At 45.4% G+C, this 18,060-nt stretch overlaps 1 protein-coding gene across 27 annotated transcripts in view; it reads left to right on the forward strand.

Moving 5' to 3' along the window:
- TANC2 (tetratricopeptide repeat, ankyrin repeat and coiled-coil containing 2) overlaps positions 1-18,060 on the forward strand; it is a 282,626-nt gene that overhangs the window by 161,123 nt on the left and 103,443 nt on the right. For 25 of the 27 annotated variants that reach the window (XM_048046466.2, XM_048046465.2, XM_066981484.1 and 22 more), the window contains 2 exons: positions 10,431-10,579; positions 17,212-17,398. In XM_048046466.2, coding sequence (XP_047902423.1) covers positions 10,431-10,579; positions 17,212-17,398 — 336 coding nt within the window. Of the gene's footprint in view, positions 1-9,624; positions 9,754-9,776; positions 9,900-10,430; positions 10,580-17,211; positions 17,399-18,060 lie in introns of those variants that run through there. The other 2 variants (XM_048046485.2, XM_048046482.2) reach the window with 2 other exon arrangements.

The following is an 18,060-nucleotide window of genomic DNA, read 5'->3' on the forward strand; positions in this document are numbered from 1 at the left end:
CTGAAAGCCACACCATTACTTCTGCTCTCTTACCAGTTGCCTTGACTTCCTGTCACTCTTCGGGACTGCAGAACAAGGACTTCTTTATTCTTTTCCAGTGCGAATATTGTTCCCCTTGCTGTAATTTGTTTTGATCATCAGTATTCTCCCCGTCCTATCTGTTCCTTTCTCTTGGTCAGCACAGCTGCACTTTTGTGCTGAGGAAAGGAGATCAATTTGCTCATAACCTCCCGCACTGCAGCCTGCAGGTGGATTGCCTACTGTATTGAGCAGACTTTTGGACATTTGATGTCGCTAATTATTTGAACTTCTAATCGTTTGAAAGATAATTACTTTGAATCCAAACATGAAAAATTTGGGCCAGCTGGCAGCTGGAAAGGGCAGATAACTCACAGCCTTCCTGGAAAGCAATGATTATACCACCACATCTTCAAGGCCCTCCAGAGGTCTGTCACTTACCGCAGGCTCCAAAATTGTTGTCTTTGGTCTGAAATTGCAGCAGTCTTCCTCAAACTCCTCCATTTGTTCCTGAGCTTCCTGCTGGGTTCTCTTCTCGGCACCTGTTTTGGTTGCCCGACGGGAGGAGATGCGGCGATGTGCGAGGTTACCTGGGCGCTGTCGTTCTGCCTTCCCCTGTTTGCTATCTTCAGCATTGGACTTCCACCCAAGCGACCTGTGTAAAATTGCAGCTCTTGCCCTGTGTAACTTAAACTTGCTGTGAGGGTGGCTGGTGGATCGGATTCTGAGTTGTGTAAGGCCTTCATTGACACGGCTTACGCTTCAGAGAAACTACAAGTATTAAATGGATCTCATCAGAATGGGCAACGGGGTCTTCCTGCTCTATTAGGTACTGAAGGGATGTTGATTAGCAGAGGCCCTGGATATTGGTTGTGTTTGAAAATAACACCAAAAAGCATGGAAAGTTCTCTGTTGCATTTGCAGTTGTTACTGAAATCACCTAGTTTTGTGGAAATCCATGTGAGTACAGGAAGCAGCGGAGGTGCTTGTTGCAGTAACGAATACAGAACTGTATGATCAGCTCATTTTGATAACTCAGTTTACAATTCTGCCAACCTGAGTAAGTATTAATAAGTCAGAATCATCCAATAACGCTTTTATACTTGATGCTCTAATAGCTGGTGATGGTAGATTACTAATCTCTGTCACAGCTTCCATACCCAAACCGCACTTTTGAAATCCCAGGAATCTAATGGCAGTAGGTTTGGGAGCCTGCTGTTTATGCTCTAAAGGCTAAGGTCACGATTTGGTCTGATTTGCCTTGAATAACATTTATTCTGGAAAAGTGCTAATATATCAGCTGTAGGAAAAAGAAGGCCTTGGTGCTGCCTGTGTCTCCCCTTACCCTGTTACAAACCCACAACCTCCCATTTAACAGCAGTCAATGGCTACAGCATCTCTCCTTGATGTAACTAAAGTTACAGCTCCCTGTATGCTGGTTGTGTTTTGACCAGGCAGAGCTACCTCACAACAAGAAAGGACACTTGTAAAAGTCCTTTTCTGCAAATTCTTTCTCCCCAAGGAGTCAAATGCTGGGACCATGGCTGGATGTGACAGAACGGATTCTCAGTGGCCTCTGCCGCTCTTGCAGCAGCCGAGGGCAGAAATGAGCATGGTTTTGCAGGTGAACGCCTGGATTGATTTTATGCAGTAGCAGCAATGTGTTCAGCACACACAAGTACACTTCTGAAAGTTCCCTGCCACCCTGCTTGTGCCACCTGCATGCGAGGCGCTGCTGGCCCCCGCTTGGGGACGCTTCCCGTGCAGGCGGCGGTGTCGTGCTGGGAGCCGTGCGTCTCCCCCATCCCTGCCAGAGCTGGGCAGTTCCCCAAATGGCAGGAGGAGGGGATTTGTCCAGGCTTCTGCTGGAGCTGTGTGTAGTCCAGTTAACTGTTGGCACCATTAGCTTATTTGTGCTTCATCCCCAAAATAAAGCTTCTTACCAAAGCTGCCAGATAGCAAAGCCGGCTAACGCTGTTCGTTTTCTTCCCAGCAGTGGTGTGTAACGTGTTCGTGAGGTTTGTGTCAGATTTACCGTGTGAAAAATTGTAAGAGAAGAGAATACGAGAGGTTTAGGGAAGCAGTTGCTGAGATTCAAAAAATATTTTGGGTGGATTACGAGAAACATGCCTAATGTAGCAAAATAAATACACAAAATAATATTTGAGTATGTTGTTCAGATTTTATCAAACGTAATATTCAAAGGGAGTGGCTGTTCTTTTTTGATTGTGAATCTTAAAAAGGAAAATCAAAAAAGCAAACAAAAACCCCCAACCAACCCGGAACATCTCCCTATCAATAGGAGTATAAGAGCTCACCCCCAAACTTGGCTGGAATAAAAGGTCAGCTCAGAGAGCTAAAAGCTAAATAGCAAATAACTGTATTTAGGAGTCAAGGCCTTTCTTCAGACAGTGCTTGATGAGAGGGTCTGTGTTCGGAGATGGGAGAGCAGAGCCACGTTTAGGATCAGGTGATGTGCCCAAGATAATACGCCGAAACTGTAAGGGAAGGGATAATGGCATCTCTGCTTTGCATCAGCGGAGGGCTTGCTGCCTCTGTCATTTTGTCCTTGCTGCTTTAAAGAGCTCAGGAACCTGTTCAGGGATCTAAATGTAATCTTGCTTTTAGGAAATGTTCCGTATACCCAGGATCCCATTTATGGTAATTGTGGCCTTTTTAAAAGGATGTTTAGTGATTGATTTAGTAACAGTGTCCTCTTACTTCCTCCGTTCTCTGTTCTTCAGGAGGTAAATGGGAGCTGAAATCCAAGAAAATTCATCTCCAAATAGGAGTACAGAGGGTTTTTTTCAAATCTAGAACATGAAATACATTGAAATAGTTTTGATGATAGTATTGAAATTGCATTTGTTGCCTGTCTGTGGCTCGGTATGGCTTCTGATTAAAAAAATGACTGTCTTTCTGGCAGTGTGCTTGAAGGAACACGCAAGGACATCCACAGCAGTGGGGAGAACGGGTTAGGAAGCAGTTTTTGTACGTGGTGCAGAGGAGAATTTCTCATTTGAATTTCTCAGAGCAAACATCCGTGGAACTTGTGTAAGGTGTGGAAGTAAGGTGAGAACTTTTGCAGCGAAGGAGGAAGGCAGCTTGTTACGGGAAGGCTGGCAGCAAGCAGCAAGCCCCTGAAGCTGCAGAGCCGGAGCACGGCCCGGAGCAGTGCACAGAGGCTGCGGGTTGAGGCAGAGCTGCACTTGGAGCACTTTTCTACTTCAAAGGCAGTTTTTTTGGCCAGCCGGAGGTCACAGCTGAAGAGCAAGATAGATTTATAGTCCTAATTACAGAGTTATCGATTCCAGCGAAGATTTCGGTTGCCTGTTTGCTCTGTTGCATTGCAACTTCTGATGAACCAGCACAGAGGGACAGACAGACTTCGCCTGCCGCCCGGCTGGGTGCGATTTCAGTCGGTGGGAATATGTCCCATTGCTCTCTCAGAAATAACACTAAGTCTGAAAAGAGCAGCAGCATGAAAATATGCATTAAAACAATGCATCTGATGCAGTCTTCATCCCTTATTGGTTACATTTTAAAAAATCTCTTCTTGGTGTAAGCAAGAGTAATGAAAAAACCTTTCCATTAATACCGAGATTAGGGGAATATGCAGAAATGGTCAAGGGCATTTGCCAAATATAGCTCAAGTATATCCAGAATAACTTAAAGCAGATGTACATAATAATGGGACAGATTTGGGTCACATGGAGAAAGAGAAGTCTTTGGATAAAACTCTATGGTTATGTAATTGAAGATCAAAATCATAAATGGCATCGTTTATTTCTGGCAGTCTATAGGTGCTCAGTCTTTGCATGCAACTGTTCTATTTTTTTCCTCGCTAATTTGAGGATTTTTGATTAAGACAAATCATTCATATTCAGGCAAATTCTGTGATGGGTGCCACTAGGCGAGCTGTTACCCAGTGCTTCTTGTTAGACACTCGCTGAAGTAGATTTCAGACGTAATCTCAATTATATTCAGTCTCCTTTTGGAATGAAAAGTGTAACCATTACAGCAAAACCGTTCTGTGGAGCAAAGACATTGTTAGTTTCTTGCAAGGGTGCTACCCTCCGTCATTCATCTGAAAGATTAGACGATGGTAGCTATCAAACAAGGCACAGAATTGCAAAATATATCATAAAGAAATTTCATTTGGTTTTAAGGAATTGCGGCTGAAATGTGTGGCAGATTTCATTATAGGAATTGAAAGAACTAAACAGAAACAGTATTTTAGAATGATAATGTTCAAAGCCGTGCATTTTGAATGCTTTCTTGAAAAGAGCAAACCTAATACACTGTGCCTGCGAGATTATAAATTTGATTTCCAAGGAAATGTTGTGAACATTTATGAACACTTATGAACTCCCCCTGGAGAGAAAAAAAAAAACAAAAAAACAAAAAGCACCCTAACAAGAAGCAAGCCGAACGCCCCTGCTTTTGCCAGGAACGCCTCCCTCGATCAGCTCTGGCCGGGGTGGTAGCAGGACCATTTCTGAAAGAAAACTCAGGCGTGCGCGTGGCTCTTGGTGGCCTCTGGGCCCTGGGTGGCTCCCTGACCTGGCACCCTTTCCTGGGATAAAGCTAAAACCTCAGATTTTGGTAGCTGGGGTTTTTCTTACGTAACCGAGAGACCAGCCTGCTGCATTAGGAGAGGGCTGGGCTTGAGCCCTCCAACAACACCAAAAGTGTACACAGGGAGCTGCCAGGGTCCGTGCCGTTGCTTCTGAAGGGTCTGAATCAGGCAGGTTCTGGGGTGGATCGCAGAGGTCCTCAGACGTAGCTGAGTTGGGTCAAATTGTTTGAAAGGAAGAATTGGAGGTGTTAAATTGCTTGACAAGCTCAGGTTATAAAGTTTTCAGTTTTGCAGTTCAGTAAAATAAGTTATTAACTTAAAGGGATGGCAGAAGTAGCTGGAGAGGATGGAGATGTGCACTTGTGAGGTTTGGTAGAACTCTGGAAGCTGAATTATTAAAGAAAAAAAAGCTGTGCGCGCGCCTTAGGTACCTACGCTCTTTTTGAAGCTTCTAAATCATTGAGGGCTGGGTTTAATTATTTATTATTGCTAATTGCTTGGCTGTAATAGTTGAAAATGGTTCTCACGCTGTCAAAGCAGTTAAGAGCCCTTTGCCAGACGTGTCCCCGATGGATGCTCGGTCTCCTCGTACAGCCTCAGCTCCTTCTCTGCCCTTTCCCTCGATGCCCCGGGGGCCCTCGGTGACCTTGCCGCTGCGGCCATCGATCGCGGAGCCTGGTGCTCCAACCTCGGCCTCCCTGGCCTCTGCTGCCCTGACCTTGCCCCCGGCCTCCGTGAGGGTCGATGCTGCTCAGCCCAGCGACCTTCCAGAGCCCTCAGCTAATGAGCCCGCTGTTGGTCTCCTGGCCCGTCCGGTCCTCTTCTGGCATCCCTTTCAGTATAATGCAATCCAGAAGTAAAATACATAATAGTTTAATAAGTATACACACACACACATAGAGAGAGACATACAAAAGTAATATAAATAAATAAATCGTAGCGTGCTCTTCATGGGCTGGAGATGACGAAAGCCATAGCTTCCATTCTCATTTCTTGTTTCTTTTACTTTGTTTTCCGGTCTCAGAGTAATTAAGCCACAATTATGTCGGATTTTCAATCTTTTCTCCATTACTGTGAAGTCCGGACTTAGCAGCGTAGTAGGGAGAACTGGTACGCATACAGAAGTCTGTGTGGCTGGTACTGGTTTGTGATTTTTCCCCTTCCCTGTGGCTTTATTGGTAAGGAATTGGAAGTTGTTGCTCGGCTGATTTAATATTTTTTTCTGTTCTTTTCCGCTTCTGAATCGCTCTGTGCATTCAGCAGTGTTAAGACTGCAGCACTGTGATTTATGGTTTTCAGCATTCTTCCAAGCCGGGAGATAAAAATGCCAGATAGCCTAAACACGTGTAGTATTTTAATCTAAAAGGACAAACTGTTTCACATCTCTGTGTAGGAGCCTTTATTTATTTCTGTCATATAATGCTGCCGTTACCAGTCTCTTCTGAAGATTAAGGATTAAGAGAAAGCAGTCTCCTTCAGTCTGTTTTTTTTTTGTTGTTGCTTTACTGAAAATTGGATTGCCTATTTCATGTGGCCTTCTGAATATTCTTCCTTTGCTTTCTGTTTTGAAGATATCTTTTATTTATGGAAAGGTCACTACGAAAGAATCTGAATGTCTTATTTTTGAGTTCATTTATTTTTGCAGTGTAAAGTAAGGCAGTTTGCTTACATTTTTCTTCCCCAAAACAATCCCTGTGCTGTTTGGACAAATTACCTCTCCTTCCAACTAGGCTACAGCTTTTGAGACTAATCTATCTTGGAGCTGAGGGTGTTCATGGATTTTTATTTATGTTATTAGAAATAAGCAATTCACTGCAGTGTGTTTGTGCTCTGTGGGCTGCATCTGTGATTAAAGTCCTTGGACCAGAGGCACACATCAGTAAATCTCTCTTGGTTTTGACTCTGATTTCAGTACCTGAAATGCTGACTCCAAGTTTGGAGCACTTGTTTTAAAATCACCCGTGACAAAATCCAAGTGGGTAAAAGTTGCTCTATTAAGTTCCAGGCTGCAGTGGGAAATCATTTTTACTAAGATTCTGGAAAATCATTTATCATGTGGAGATCTGGTAATGCAACAGTGTGTGCAAAGACAACGTAATCAGGAGGAATTTCATGTCCAGCTAAACTCGAATACAGGTGAGGAGGCTCAGTTTAGCCAAGCACGTGCCGGTCGCGCCGGGTCCCCCCGCCTTGGACCCACGGCCGGCTCAGTGCAGCTGGGCTGAGCAAGAAAAACCTCTTGCTTAAAACCAAACAAGACGTAAACGACTCAACCAGCTAACCGAAGATGTCAGCTGTCATAAAAATGCGAGCTTTGCCGTCTGATGGCTGCTGGGAGCCCAGCGGGGGCCCAGGCAGGTAGGCAGAGGCGGCTGAGGAGCGCAGCAGCAGCCCAGCTCGCCCCATGCCCAGCAAGAAAGCCTTCCATTTGTTATTTGTGTGTGTATGTGTATATATCTACGTGTATATACATGAATATCCACTTTCTGTTGAACAAGGACATGAAGCTGCAGTCCCTTGAACTCCTTCGAACACTTCAGCACGTCCAATGAAGCAGGGAGTTAAGATTTGTTACTCGTTTAAAATTCCTGGCGCTGAGCATTTTAGGAAGGCTTTTAACATGACTTAATGTTTAAGCAGAAGCGTGCGACTTGACGTAGCCCAACGCAGCGGCCCCAGACCTCAAACCACACTGTGATCTCTCGAATCTGCTCCCTGATTGCCTTCAGGTTTGTGTGTGCATAGCCGAGCACCTCGCTTCTGGGTACTGAGACGCTCGTGGTCGCGTATTGGAGCTGACTGTAGGGTTTGGTTTGAGCTGCTGCGGTTCATTACAGCAGTACAGTGTCAGAAGAGCTAAAAATACCGTGGGCCAATTCTGCTCTCGACTGTGCACTCAGATTTCCCCAGTGAGGTCGGGGAACCGAATGCGCTCAAGTGTGCCTAAAATGTGGCTGCAGCATTAGCTGGATAGCGCGCGGTGCGGGGAAGAAGTTATGCCCTCTCTTTGAACTTGGAGAGCGAGTATTAGCTCTTACTGTCAACTTTGCAAGGTAACTTACAGCTTCTTTCCATAATACCCATTCACAGGCCTCTTGGAGCTGCTCTGTCTCTTCTTTGACACTCAATTAAACGACTGCGCTTATTTTTAAAGACATAAAACCAAAAGGCATAATAATCCAGCACAGTGGTGCTTTGCTCAAGTTCAAAGTTATCTGCACTTTGAAAGCCACATTATAATAAGATAATTGATAGTTCTACACTAAATGGGATGCTCTCAGAGCTCAGCTCCTTCAGCTGCTGCTCTCCTGTCTCGTGTCTGGCCAGGGAATTAGGGCTGCAGTCACGGCTGCTGCCTCTGCATGACGCTGCACCTTCTTGTGCAGGGACCTGGGATGAGCTTATGATTTTATTTTAGAAGTAAAAGACAGCTTGTGCCCCTTGGGGATACTTTAGGGATGGTGCGGACACGGTTAAACCCAGCCTCGCAGGAGCAAGTTGCGCTGTTTGTTTTGAGAGCGGTTCCTGACGCTGAGCAGAATTTGGCTGGCTCTGCCCAGCCCGCCCCGATGTAGTCTGTAAATAAATCGCTCTCAAGTCTGAAATAACACATTGCAAACTGAAGACTTCAGTCCTGCCTGCTTGCTGGCCTGCTGGACCCGTTCCCTGCAAGTGGCCTGGCCTGGCACAAGCCTGCACGGCGCGTCCTTGGCAAGCAGCGCAGGTCGGCCGCCTCTTCGTGAGCACCATCCCAGAAACTTGATTTTCTTCATAAGTTTCGCAGAATCACAGAATGAAAGTATGGTTGAGGTTGGAAGGGACCTCTGGAGATAACCTGGTCCAACCCCCTGCCAAGCAGGGTCCCCTAGAGCATGCTGCACAGGATCCCGGCTGTGGCTTAGATGCAGGAACCTGTACTGAGTACTTTTCCCCATGCATTGCCACAGTGGTCGTATGTAGAAGACTGTGCAGTCGGCTCTTTGCTAGTTTTAAACCAGTGCGAGTTACTGCAGGAAATTGGAGGTTGCACCAGGGCCCGTACAGAGCAGAAGGAAGCGCTCAGATGCGTGCAGCGCTACTCTGACCTTTTACTTTCTGAGGAGTAAAAGTGGTTTGAGGATTGTTAATGTGCTCTGAAACCAGCATGGGGAATGCACAAGAAACTTTCAGTAATTACGAACTAAGCCATATCCTACATGTAGATATCTAGGATAAATTCCAAAGTCGACTTTTTTTTTAAAAGCAAAAATAACCTTGGAAATCAGAGTCCGTATACTTTTCATTTTACGTAAACGTGTCTGTTCTGAATTTGACTCCCCGGGATGGTAAATGCCCACAGATTGAATGTGGGTGGTCGGCAGTTCAGAAAAATTGGGCCATCCATCTAAATTTGTCGCTATCTTAAATCTATCCTATTCACGTCAGTGTTGTATAAAGCAGTACAATAGGGATTCAGTAACTTAGAAGACAACTTCTATTATCATACTACATAATCCACTTTCATAACGGTGAAGTCACCGTTTAAGGACTGCTTCAGATGCTGATCTGCCAAAGCTGGCGGCGCTTCCGAATGCCGACTGTGTTGCGTGAGATGCTCCAGGGTTTCTAATGTGCAGTAGTGCGGGTGAGACACCAAGAAATTGCTGTAAGCTTCTGTGAGATGTACATTTGGAGGCTAAATGGGAATTTCTGGAAGCAGCTGGCTTAAATTTACTGAGGTCTTGTACATATCCCAGATTCTGTGATTTGTGGTTTTCAGTTACAGTTATCAAAAAGTTATATTTAAAGCAACATCTTTTTGCTGTTGCTCCAGGCTGAGTGCTGGAGCAGCCCCGAGCCAGGACAGAGCTGGGAAGCGGAGATCGGCTCTTTTCCAGATTGTACATTATCAGATGAATAATTAACTGTAGACTAATTGCAAATCCTAATTAGTCTCCTACAACTGCGCTAAACACAGTATTGCTTCAGTGTAACGTGGAAAGAACTTGACCTTCAGGCTTTAATGATAACACTGCTGCCGGTGCGAGCAGCAAGGAACTTGACTTTCAGAGCCTGACTTACCGTGGGGTGCTACGGATCAAAAAACCTCCAACGTTTTTTGACAGAGAAACTTCAGGAAAAAATCATCCGGAATTTTGCTTTTTGACTTATTTTTTGTACGTGATGGGGATTTGGCAGGTGGACTTTGCGTTGTGTTGTAGCCCATCCTGTGGCTGCACAAGGAAGGTCGGTCTGTGGAACCCTGTGCTTTCCACGTAACCTTGAGCACGTCAGAGCCAGCGGATGATAATGGTCGACGCACGTGGGTTTTCTGTCCTGTTCTTTGCCGTTAGGCACTCGGTAGCGTGGGTTTGCTGCTGAGCATCTCGTTTAATGCTGTGGGAACAGGAGAAGTAGATGGCACGTGCAGTCTTGAATTCACTGCGGGTAACTGGAGGCAGCTTCTGCGTGAGAGGAAAGGGGAAGTGCTCTCCCTCTCGATTGTTCTTTCCAGGAAATCTCAGTTCCTGGCTGGCTGTGTTATTGCTGGTGCAGGGAAAAAGAGATGAATGTGCTTGCTTCCATATGAGGTACTGCAAATACAACGAGCAATAAGAGGAGAACTAACAGCCAGAGTTAGAAGAAACATGTATGGATAGCTGGAGCAATGTAAAACCTAAATTAATGATCAATATTAAGCATTAAGACAGACTTGAATGATGTGAATAACCTCGAAAGCCGGATGCAGAAGTTACAGTGTGAAAAGTTAGCTGAGTTTTGTTGCTAAAAACACTGAACAATAGCCAAGATCAACAATTCCTGTCTAAATCCATGTGTTCCTCTTCCTGTTTAGGTGACGCTGAGCAGGAGCTGGGACCCCCTCCATCCGTAGATGAGGCAGCAAACACACTCATGACTCGCCTGGGCTTCCTCCTCGGAGAGAAAGTCACGGAGGTACAGCCAGGGCCCCAGTACAGCATGGAGGTGCAGGACGAGAACCAGGTACAGCAGCTCCTCCACTCTTCTCCGGTTTTACAGCAGTAACTGGATGGGCTATGATCAGAATGCAGCATGGGAGATAGTGGTTATTTTCTAATTATATGGCAGCTGAGTGGCTCATAATGGTGAAATGATTGTTGTGAGGTAGAAGGTTGTATCTCCTTGTTAAACAATGAATCATCATTACACTGCAGCAGTACATGTTTTAGGGATCAGCTGCTACTGTGTGAAACAGCTTCTGTTGTTTTTCTGTTTCTGCAAATGTTGTAGGAGTGGGCAGCGTTTCTAATCAGATTACAGTGATCAAAATAATCTGTACTTCCATGGCATCTTGTGTGCAATATTTCAAAAGCATTTTAGCAATGTTGCATAAAGACTCGCTATGTCTCCAGGAAGTACAGGTAAGTGGTAATATTATTTTACAGATAGTCAAAGATTTTGCTCTTTTCTTGCCTAGCAAGATGAGTTCATGCTTGAAAATCGATAGAGAAAGCAGATCATAAAACCTTTGTTGTGACTGAACTTGCTACATCCTCTTTGGTGGCTGCAAAGCAGAACAGCAAAAAGGTCAGGGTCGTGGCTACAGTGTAAATTCTGTGGAAACTGCCTGAGTTTCTTCCTGCCCCTCCTCAACCTTGGACAATACGCCCACTTCCATCAGTGTTGATAAAATGAGAATGAAACTAGGAGACAGTTTTTTGGTTTGATTTTCCCATCAGCTAGAAGGACAGTCCAGCCTGTGGTGCAACAAGGCAAAACTCAGGAGCCCAGCTGCAATTCTCTCTTCTTTTACCAGAGTCTTTGCATGACTCTGCATGACTCTATCTCTGTTTTAGATATAAGAGTCAATAGATAGATAAAAGAATCAATAACAAGTGGCAGCCATAAAGGTAGTCCTGGCATTAAAGCTCGATGCCCGTCATGGCCCTAGGAAGCTCGGTGCCCCTCGGCAGGAGGCAAGGAGCTCCCCCAAGCCCAGCACTGCTCTGAGCACAAGAGCTGGGGGAGCTCCTGGGGCTGGAGGCTTTTGGTCCCGTGCCCCAGACTGAACCAAGTGATTTTTGGTCTTCCATCACCTACATGGTCTAAAGGATTAATATGTAAGATGCTTGAATGCCAAGAAATGTGTTTTTGTAAATTTTTTGCCTTTGACACATTCATTAAGCTTTTAATGATTTCATTCAATTTTTTATTCAAGTTTGGTGGATTTGAAATGTACTTTACTATACATTGTGCTAGAAAATGTACTTTTAACAGGCACCTATTTGAACTGAATACTTCAAAGCCCAGCAGAGCTTTCTACTATAAATGGCTCCTTTTGTTGTTGCCTTTTGACAAAAATTAAAATCCCATCTTTTCTCTAAAGTAAAAGATGTCTTTGGAGAATAAATAAAAGAAAAATCTAAAGAGAAACATCGGAGAGTTGTCCTCTAAAATAGATTGATATCTTGGGCTGTGTGCTAATTTTTGCATGAAAAAGTTTTGCAAGGCCTTTGAATGCTATTCATGTGCTGGAGAAGATAAAGAGAGGCCGGTTCCTCAATTACCGAGTTAATTCTTTTTCTTTCTTTGTGAGCCTCTCCTGCTGTCGGCACTCGCCGTGAATCGCGGAACACTTGAGGTTGGCAGTGACCTCTGGAGGGCATCGCATCGCACCGCCCGCTCCAAGCAGGGCTGGCTTCAAAGCCGCACCGTGTTGCTTGGGGCTTGTCCAGTTGAGGCTTGAAGATCTCCACGGATGGAGACTCGACAGGCTCTCAGGGCAGCCTGTTCCAGTGCTTGATGACTCCAACTGCGAAGGGCTTTTTCCTTCTAGCTGGTAGAAAATTTCCTTGCTACAACCTGCGGCTATAGTGTGTTGTCCTTTGCAGTTCTGAGAAGAACATGGCTATCTTCTCTCTACCCCCCTGCAGACCGTGGAGGCCTGCAGCTCTCCCCAGAGGCAATTTGGCCTTCTCCAGGCTGAAGAAACCCAGCTCCTTCTGCCTCTCCTCCTGCGCCCAGCAGCCTCCTGACCACTTGGCCCTGTAGGCCCCGTAGGCCCTGTTGCCTTCCTCAGGCCCTGAGCGGGGCCGAGTTGTCGCTTCTGCCCACCTCACCACTACCCTACTGCACTACAGCAGCTGGGTGCAGAGAGATGCAGCCGGTGAAATGGGCTGTGAAGAATTAAGAAAGCTGGTTTAGTTCTTCCACGACACCTGGCGGGGTGCAGGACGGGCAGCCCTGCTCGGCCCGGTGTGCCCTCGCCTCCCGCCGGTCCTTCAGGCCAGGACCCAGCCCAAACGCGGCCCAAACCAAAGCCACTTCGGCTTCGCAGCAGATCTCCTGCAAACCTCCCCGACTCCTTCCCAGATTGATTTCTTCAGCCACCCTGCTTCAAGGAGTGTTGAAAATCATGCAGAAGGACGTTTATGGGATTTGCAAAGATTAATTCTTCCATTAATCATTGATTAATTAAAACCTGATTGACTACTAGTTTGCACTTGAATTTAAAAATGAGAACAATTTTCTAGGTTTTCATGCATTAATTTACATGGCCTGGGCAAAGAATGTTCTTTGTATAAAAAGCTGGGACTTGGCTGCTGCTTGTTATTCTAACCATGCTTTGCCTTCTGAAGCGAGAAAATAATTATTTGCAATCTCACCAGTGCTGAGCTAAAGTGAAGATAAGGAGTAGAGGTGTTTTCACTAAAACTGCCCCAATCTGTAAATCGGCACATTCCATTTTCATTCAATTGCCTTATTTTGAATATGTCAAAGGATATATTCTCTAATCCAGATTGCTATGAAATTGCATCTTTTATGGGCTGTCTCTTTCTTAATCATGCTTTCCTTAATGAGAGATCACAAATGCCAAAGAATAAATCCTTTTTCTCCTACTTTTTGGGAAACTATTTTTCAACTGTACTGGCTGCCAGAGAAGCACAAAGGACAATGGGCCTATGACAGAACAGTTTAATTTTTCAAAGCTTAGTGAAAACGTGACAGATGAAACAGCAGCAATAATAATAATGCGGAATGTTCTGTCAATGGAAATTTATATTTAAAACTAGCACAGAGGAGCATTCTTCTATATCAATACAAAAATAAAACATGTCAATCAATGCCAAGTGATATGTCGTGTTATTTAGTCATTTCCAGTTGCAAGTAGCTTGCTCCTAAGGAGCTGCATTGATAATAGTACAAATAAAAGAGCTTATAAGAATATCACTTTTGGCATTTCGTGAAACAATGATGTTATCAGCTGCAGGAAAGATGATTCTACCCCTCTTGGACTGAATTTTAATTTGCTTTGAAGAGTAATTTTTCTGTGTTTTAAGGTTTGTGGATGTTATTTTGCTAGTACTGAGACAAGTTTCAGCAAGGATTTGTTTAAAATACCGGTTGAAACGGGCATAGAAAAACCTTGCCATAAACAATTCATAGCAGTAATCATGCTTTGCATTCTGAAAGACCCCAAATGTGAACTGATTAAATTTTTAGATGTTGTAGTGTCATTTAGGCTAGGAGCAGTGAAGGAGCTGAATTGCAGAGCTGGAGAACAGCTGAGGCTGAAGGCAGTTTTGGAGATGTCTAACCCAACCCGCTGCCCGAGGCAGGCTCGGCTCAGAGGAGGTTGCTTGGGGCCATCTCTAGCTGGGTTTTGAACATTTCCCTGTCTTGTATGTTGGGGGCGCGGTGGTCCTTTGGCCTGCCTGCAGTCTGCTCATCTTGTACGGGGGAGCCCAGCACTGCAGGAACGGTGCCACCAATGCTGCTGCTTTCTCTGTCTGAACCTCAGAAATGATGCTGCCTTATACCCGATGGAGTTTATTGTACTGTCAGTGAGTTAAAGGAAATCACCATCGGAAGACGTTAACTTAATAGCTCGGGTATACCAATGGGGTCTCATCAGCTGCAATAAATCAGAAGAGACAGTCCCACGGTAGCGGGTAGCTCAGCGCAAGCACCTGCTTGATTCACGAGCAGCAATCCCCAAAGTGCCCCATGTTAGGTTGCATTAAGAAAGCCATACACCCCGGCAATTTTAAGCGGAAAAAAATAATGGAATTTTTTTTATTGAATACTGACTCAGAAGTAGTTTTTAATTTCATCACTAGAATTAATTAGTTAGAAATAGTTTTGGAAAATTAAAAATAAATTTACAGAAATCATGCCAGCATTTAGACATCTGAATACTGCAGCAAGGGAAAATGAGAAAGGTTCGTTGAGAGAGAAGGCACGTGGCAGGTGCTACAATGGATGCGTGCAACCAGAATGCCCAGGGAGCCGGGATTTATAGAGCAGTCAGCTTGCCGTTGGTTCCTAGAAGGCTACTGGGGGAAAAGAAAGATCTATTTATAAGTGCCTCGAACATAAAAGAAGGGAAAATAACAATAACTGTGATCCGCTAGTGGCTCTGCAAATTGGATGGGGAGAGGAGAGCGTTGTTTTGTTTCTCCTGAGGACTTCAAAAGCTGGTCTGGTGGCAGCCGTCTCGCTCACTGGCGGGATGTTTTATACGGGTACCGAAGGGAGATGATAAATTTCTGGAAATACCGACACGGTTCATTTTCTACCATGATGCAGTCTCTCTGTTTAATACAAAAACCTGACGCAGAGCCATCGGGCTAGCGCTCCAGCCCTGACGTATCAACGTGCTTCTTCATGCTTGGGATGAACACAGTCATGCTGGCACAAGAGTGGAGGCACAGGGAGGTGAAGGAGGGTTGGGGCGTCCATGTGGTGCTGCCCCAGAAGCCCACCCATGGCACTGGGTGCCCCTTTTTTGCCCCAGAAGCCTGGGGATGATGCTGTGAGCAAGGGTTCTTACCAGCCGTGTTGGGATTTCTTGGCCAAATTAGATTTCTTCCCAGTAACTACACGTGGGATCTGTCTTCTAATTTAAAAACCAGTGAATCCTCCACGTGTTCTACTTACAAAAGTCTGCTCCAGACACCATTCGAGCTTCAAGTATAGAATAGTGAGAAGGACACATTGTGCAGTTTACAAGCATGATGCTTCATGTGGTCACCCTGGGTTCAAATGCTGTGAAAAAGGGAACAGGAATCTGCCTGATTATTAGGGAAGCATTCACACGGAGTACAAGAAATCTCAGACACATTCCAAATAGGGAATTAACCTCTGCTGTTCCTTCCTTGGGACTGGAACCATTTTGCGACAGTGAAAAAAAAATCCCGTAGGCAGAGGCGGGCTGCGGAAAGCAGAAACAATGGAAGGGAGAAGTTTCCGAGCACCAGGGACGTGAAGTCATGGCCCCGCTGCCAGCCCTCCTGCACCGCCCGTGGTCTGGGGGCCCAAATCCGTCGTGCAGCGGTTCAGAGAGGCAGGGAACCCTTCCCTGGAGGAATGAGGCTGGAGGCTGACCCTGCTGTACGTGTCCTGAGTTCACCGCTGTCCCCTACGGCCACCAGCCCCTATGGGCATTCAGAAAGACCCTACGCAGGCAGGGTGAGTTTTCCCCATAGCGCTGCTTGCTCTGAGGCAGAAAGGTAAATTTAAGGGAGGATCACGTGCTCAGGAACCCTTTTTTGTTTTAAATTCTTGCCCTGTGCATCCTTTTCTACTTGAGGGGAGACGAGCGCTGGTCGGACCCAGTATGGGGGCGCCTCCTCCTCTGAGGCACGCTGCGGGATGAATGGGAAGCGTACGCTAGGCAAAAGGGCTTGGTTCTGTGGAAGGGAAGTAAAAAGTTGTACATTTGGTAAGCTATTTTGGGATGATTGCTCTAAAGTACAGAGTAACGTTGATGAAGTTGCTATGTTAGGTAAACAGGAGCACCTTCCCGTGTCAGCGGGCTTTGTTGCTTACAAATACTGCAGGATATTTCTCCAGGAGGAGCTTTTGCCAGGGAAGATTGTGTATCCAGCAGCCTGCGGTTAGAACAAGGGATCTGTGTTGTATCACAGCTTGTCTCAAATCAAATTCAGGAATAATTTTGTTTTCTTAATAAACTGATCTCTGTGCACAGCATCAGATGTACAAGCGCTTTGAAGTTTCTTGCACACAGTTTCAGATGGGTTCTTTCCAAAAAAACTTTTAAAATACCAGTCTTTTTTGTGCTGCTGCGTTTTTGGTTTTGTTCTGCCTTTGGAGAGCAACCTTTTCACTGGTACAGGTTGGCTTTTGGCTTTCTGGCTTTCTTTTCTTTTCTTTTTTTTTTTTTTTTTGAAAACTATATGGTGGGGAAAGTACGCCGGTTCGGGGAAGGGCTGTCTCGTATGCAGATAAGGGATTTTGAACTTCCTCTTTGCCAGGGTGTGAAACCATTGTTGCTCTTCTTGAATGAAGGAAACATTTACAGGGCAAAATAAAAATTGCAGTCCCACTGAGATTTCTGAGCAGATGTAAATGGCACAGAGGTCTTTGTAGGATTTCCTGCATATAATGTTTCTTGCTGTAAGTGAAGGTGAGATCATGCTGTATGCTTATGACCCTCAAGATTGCTACTTAAACAGAGCCACAGACTTTATCTCACTTTATCGTGCTAGTTTATTTCTTAACTTTCAGTTCCATGTTAACAGACTGCTCAGAATTTTAATAAAGCGTGCAAGCAGGCTTTTACTAAATGCCATTTGCTGGATGTTTTCTGCATTGCCCCTTGAATGAGGAAGCTGGAACTTGCTCTTTTCCAGACCTCCGCAGGAACGCAGCGCATAAGCCCCTGCTCCACGCTGACCAGCAGCACGGCCTCGCCGCCGGCCAGCAGCCCCTGCTCCACCCTGCCGCCCGTCAGCACCAGCGTCACCGCCAAGGACTGCACCTATGGGGCCGTCACCAGCCCCACGTCCACGCTGGAAAGCAGAGACAGCGGTATCATAGGTGAGCGTGCCATCTTTGTCCTCCTTGCTCTCAGTTAGTTCCCCTAATGCTAAGGCAGGCGGTCATCGAGTGCTTAACAAGCTGTAGTTTGGATAATGTATGTGTGTTTGATAATGAACGGGGTGTTTTCATGTTACTCACGTTAATGTTTCAGTGACCAAGGTGAATTATACCTCTCTGCCTACCACTCCTGATAAATAAATTCATGTAGAGTTGCTGGAAATTGGGAAGAATGTAAGTGTAAATTGTTTGATGCAAAATTTTGGAAGTTGTTTAAATGGTAAAAGGCAGAGTTTGCCTACCTCGTTCTACTGTTTTGGCTTCCCATGTGCCCCCCATCTTCTCTGATTCACATACTTAGTGCAATCTTTCTTCCCAACATTTTCTTACCTGTAATTCCAGTGAGGTTATGTCTTCTGCCAAGTTGGCTTTTTGGCCCAAGAAGTGAGACGGGGGTGGGCAGTGCCAGGCAGTGGCTGCTGCTTGGGGCTGCCATCTTCTCCTGCTACCTCAAGTGATTTGAGGTATCTGCTTTTTCAACATTTTCCTTGTCTTAATGCTGTTTAGTCCCTAGACACTGTTCTTTGCTGTTAGGGGAAAGGGAATGGATGATGCTGCTACATTCATAGTTCAAAGGCTGTTGCATTTTCTGTAAAACTGTT

The sequence above is a fragment of the Anser cygnoides genome, chromosome 22, assembly GCF_040182565.1.
Source record: "Anser cygnoides isolate HZ-2024a breed goose chromosome 22, Taihu_goose_T2T_genome, whole genome shotgun sequence".
In the NCBI taxonomy this organism is placed as follows: domain Eukaryota; kingdom Metazoa; phylum Chordata; class Aves; order Anseriformes; family Anatidae; genus Anser; species Anser cygnoides.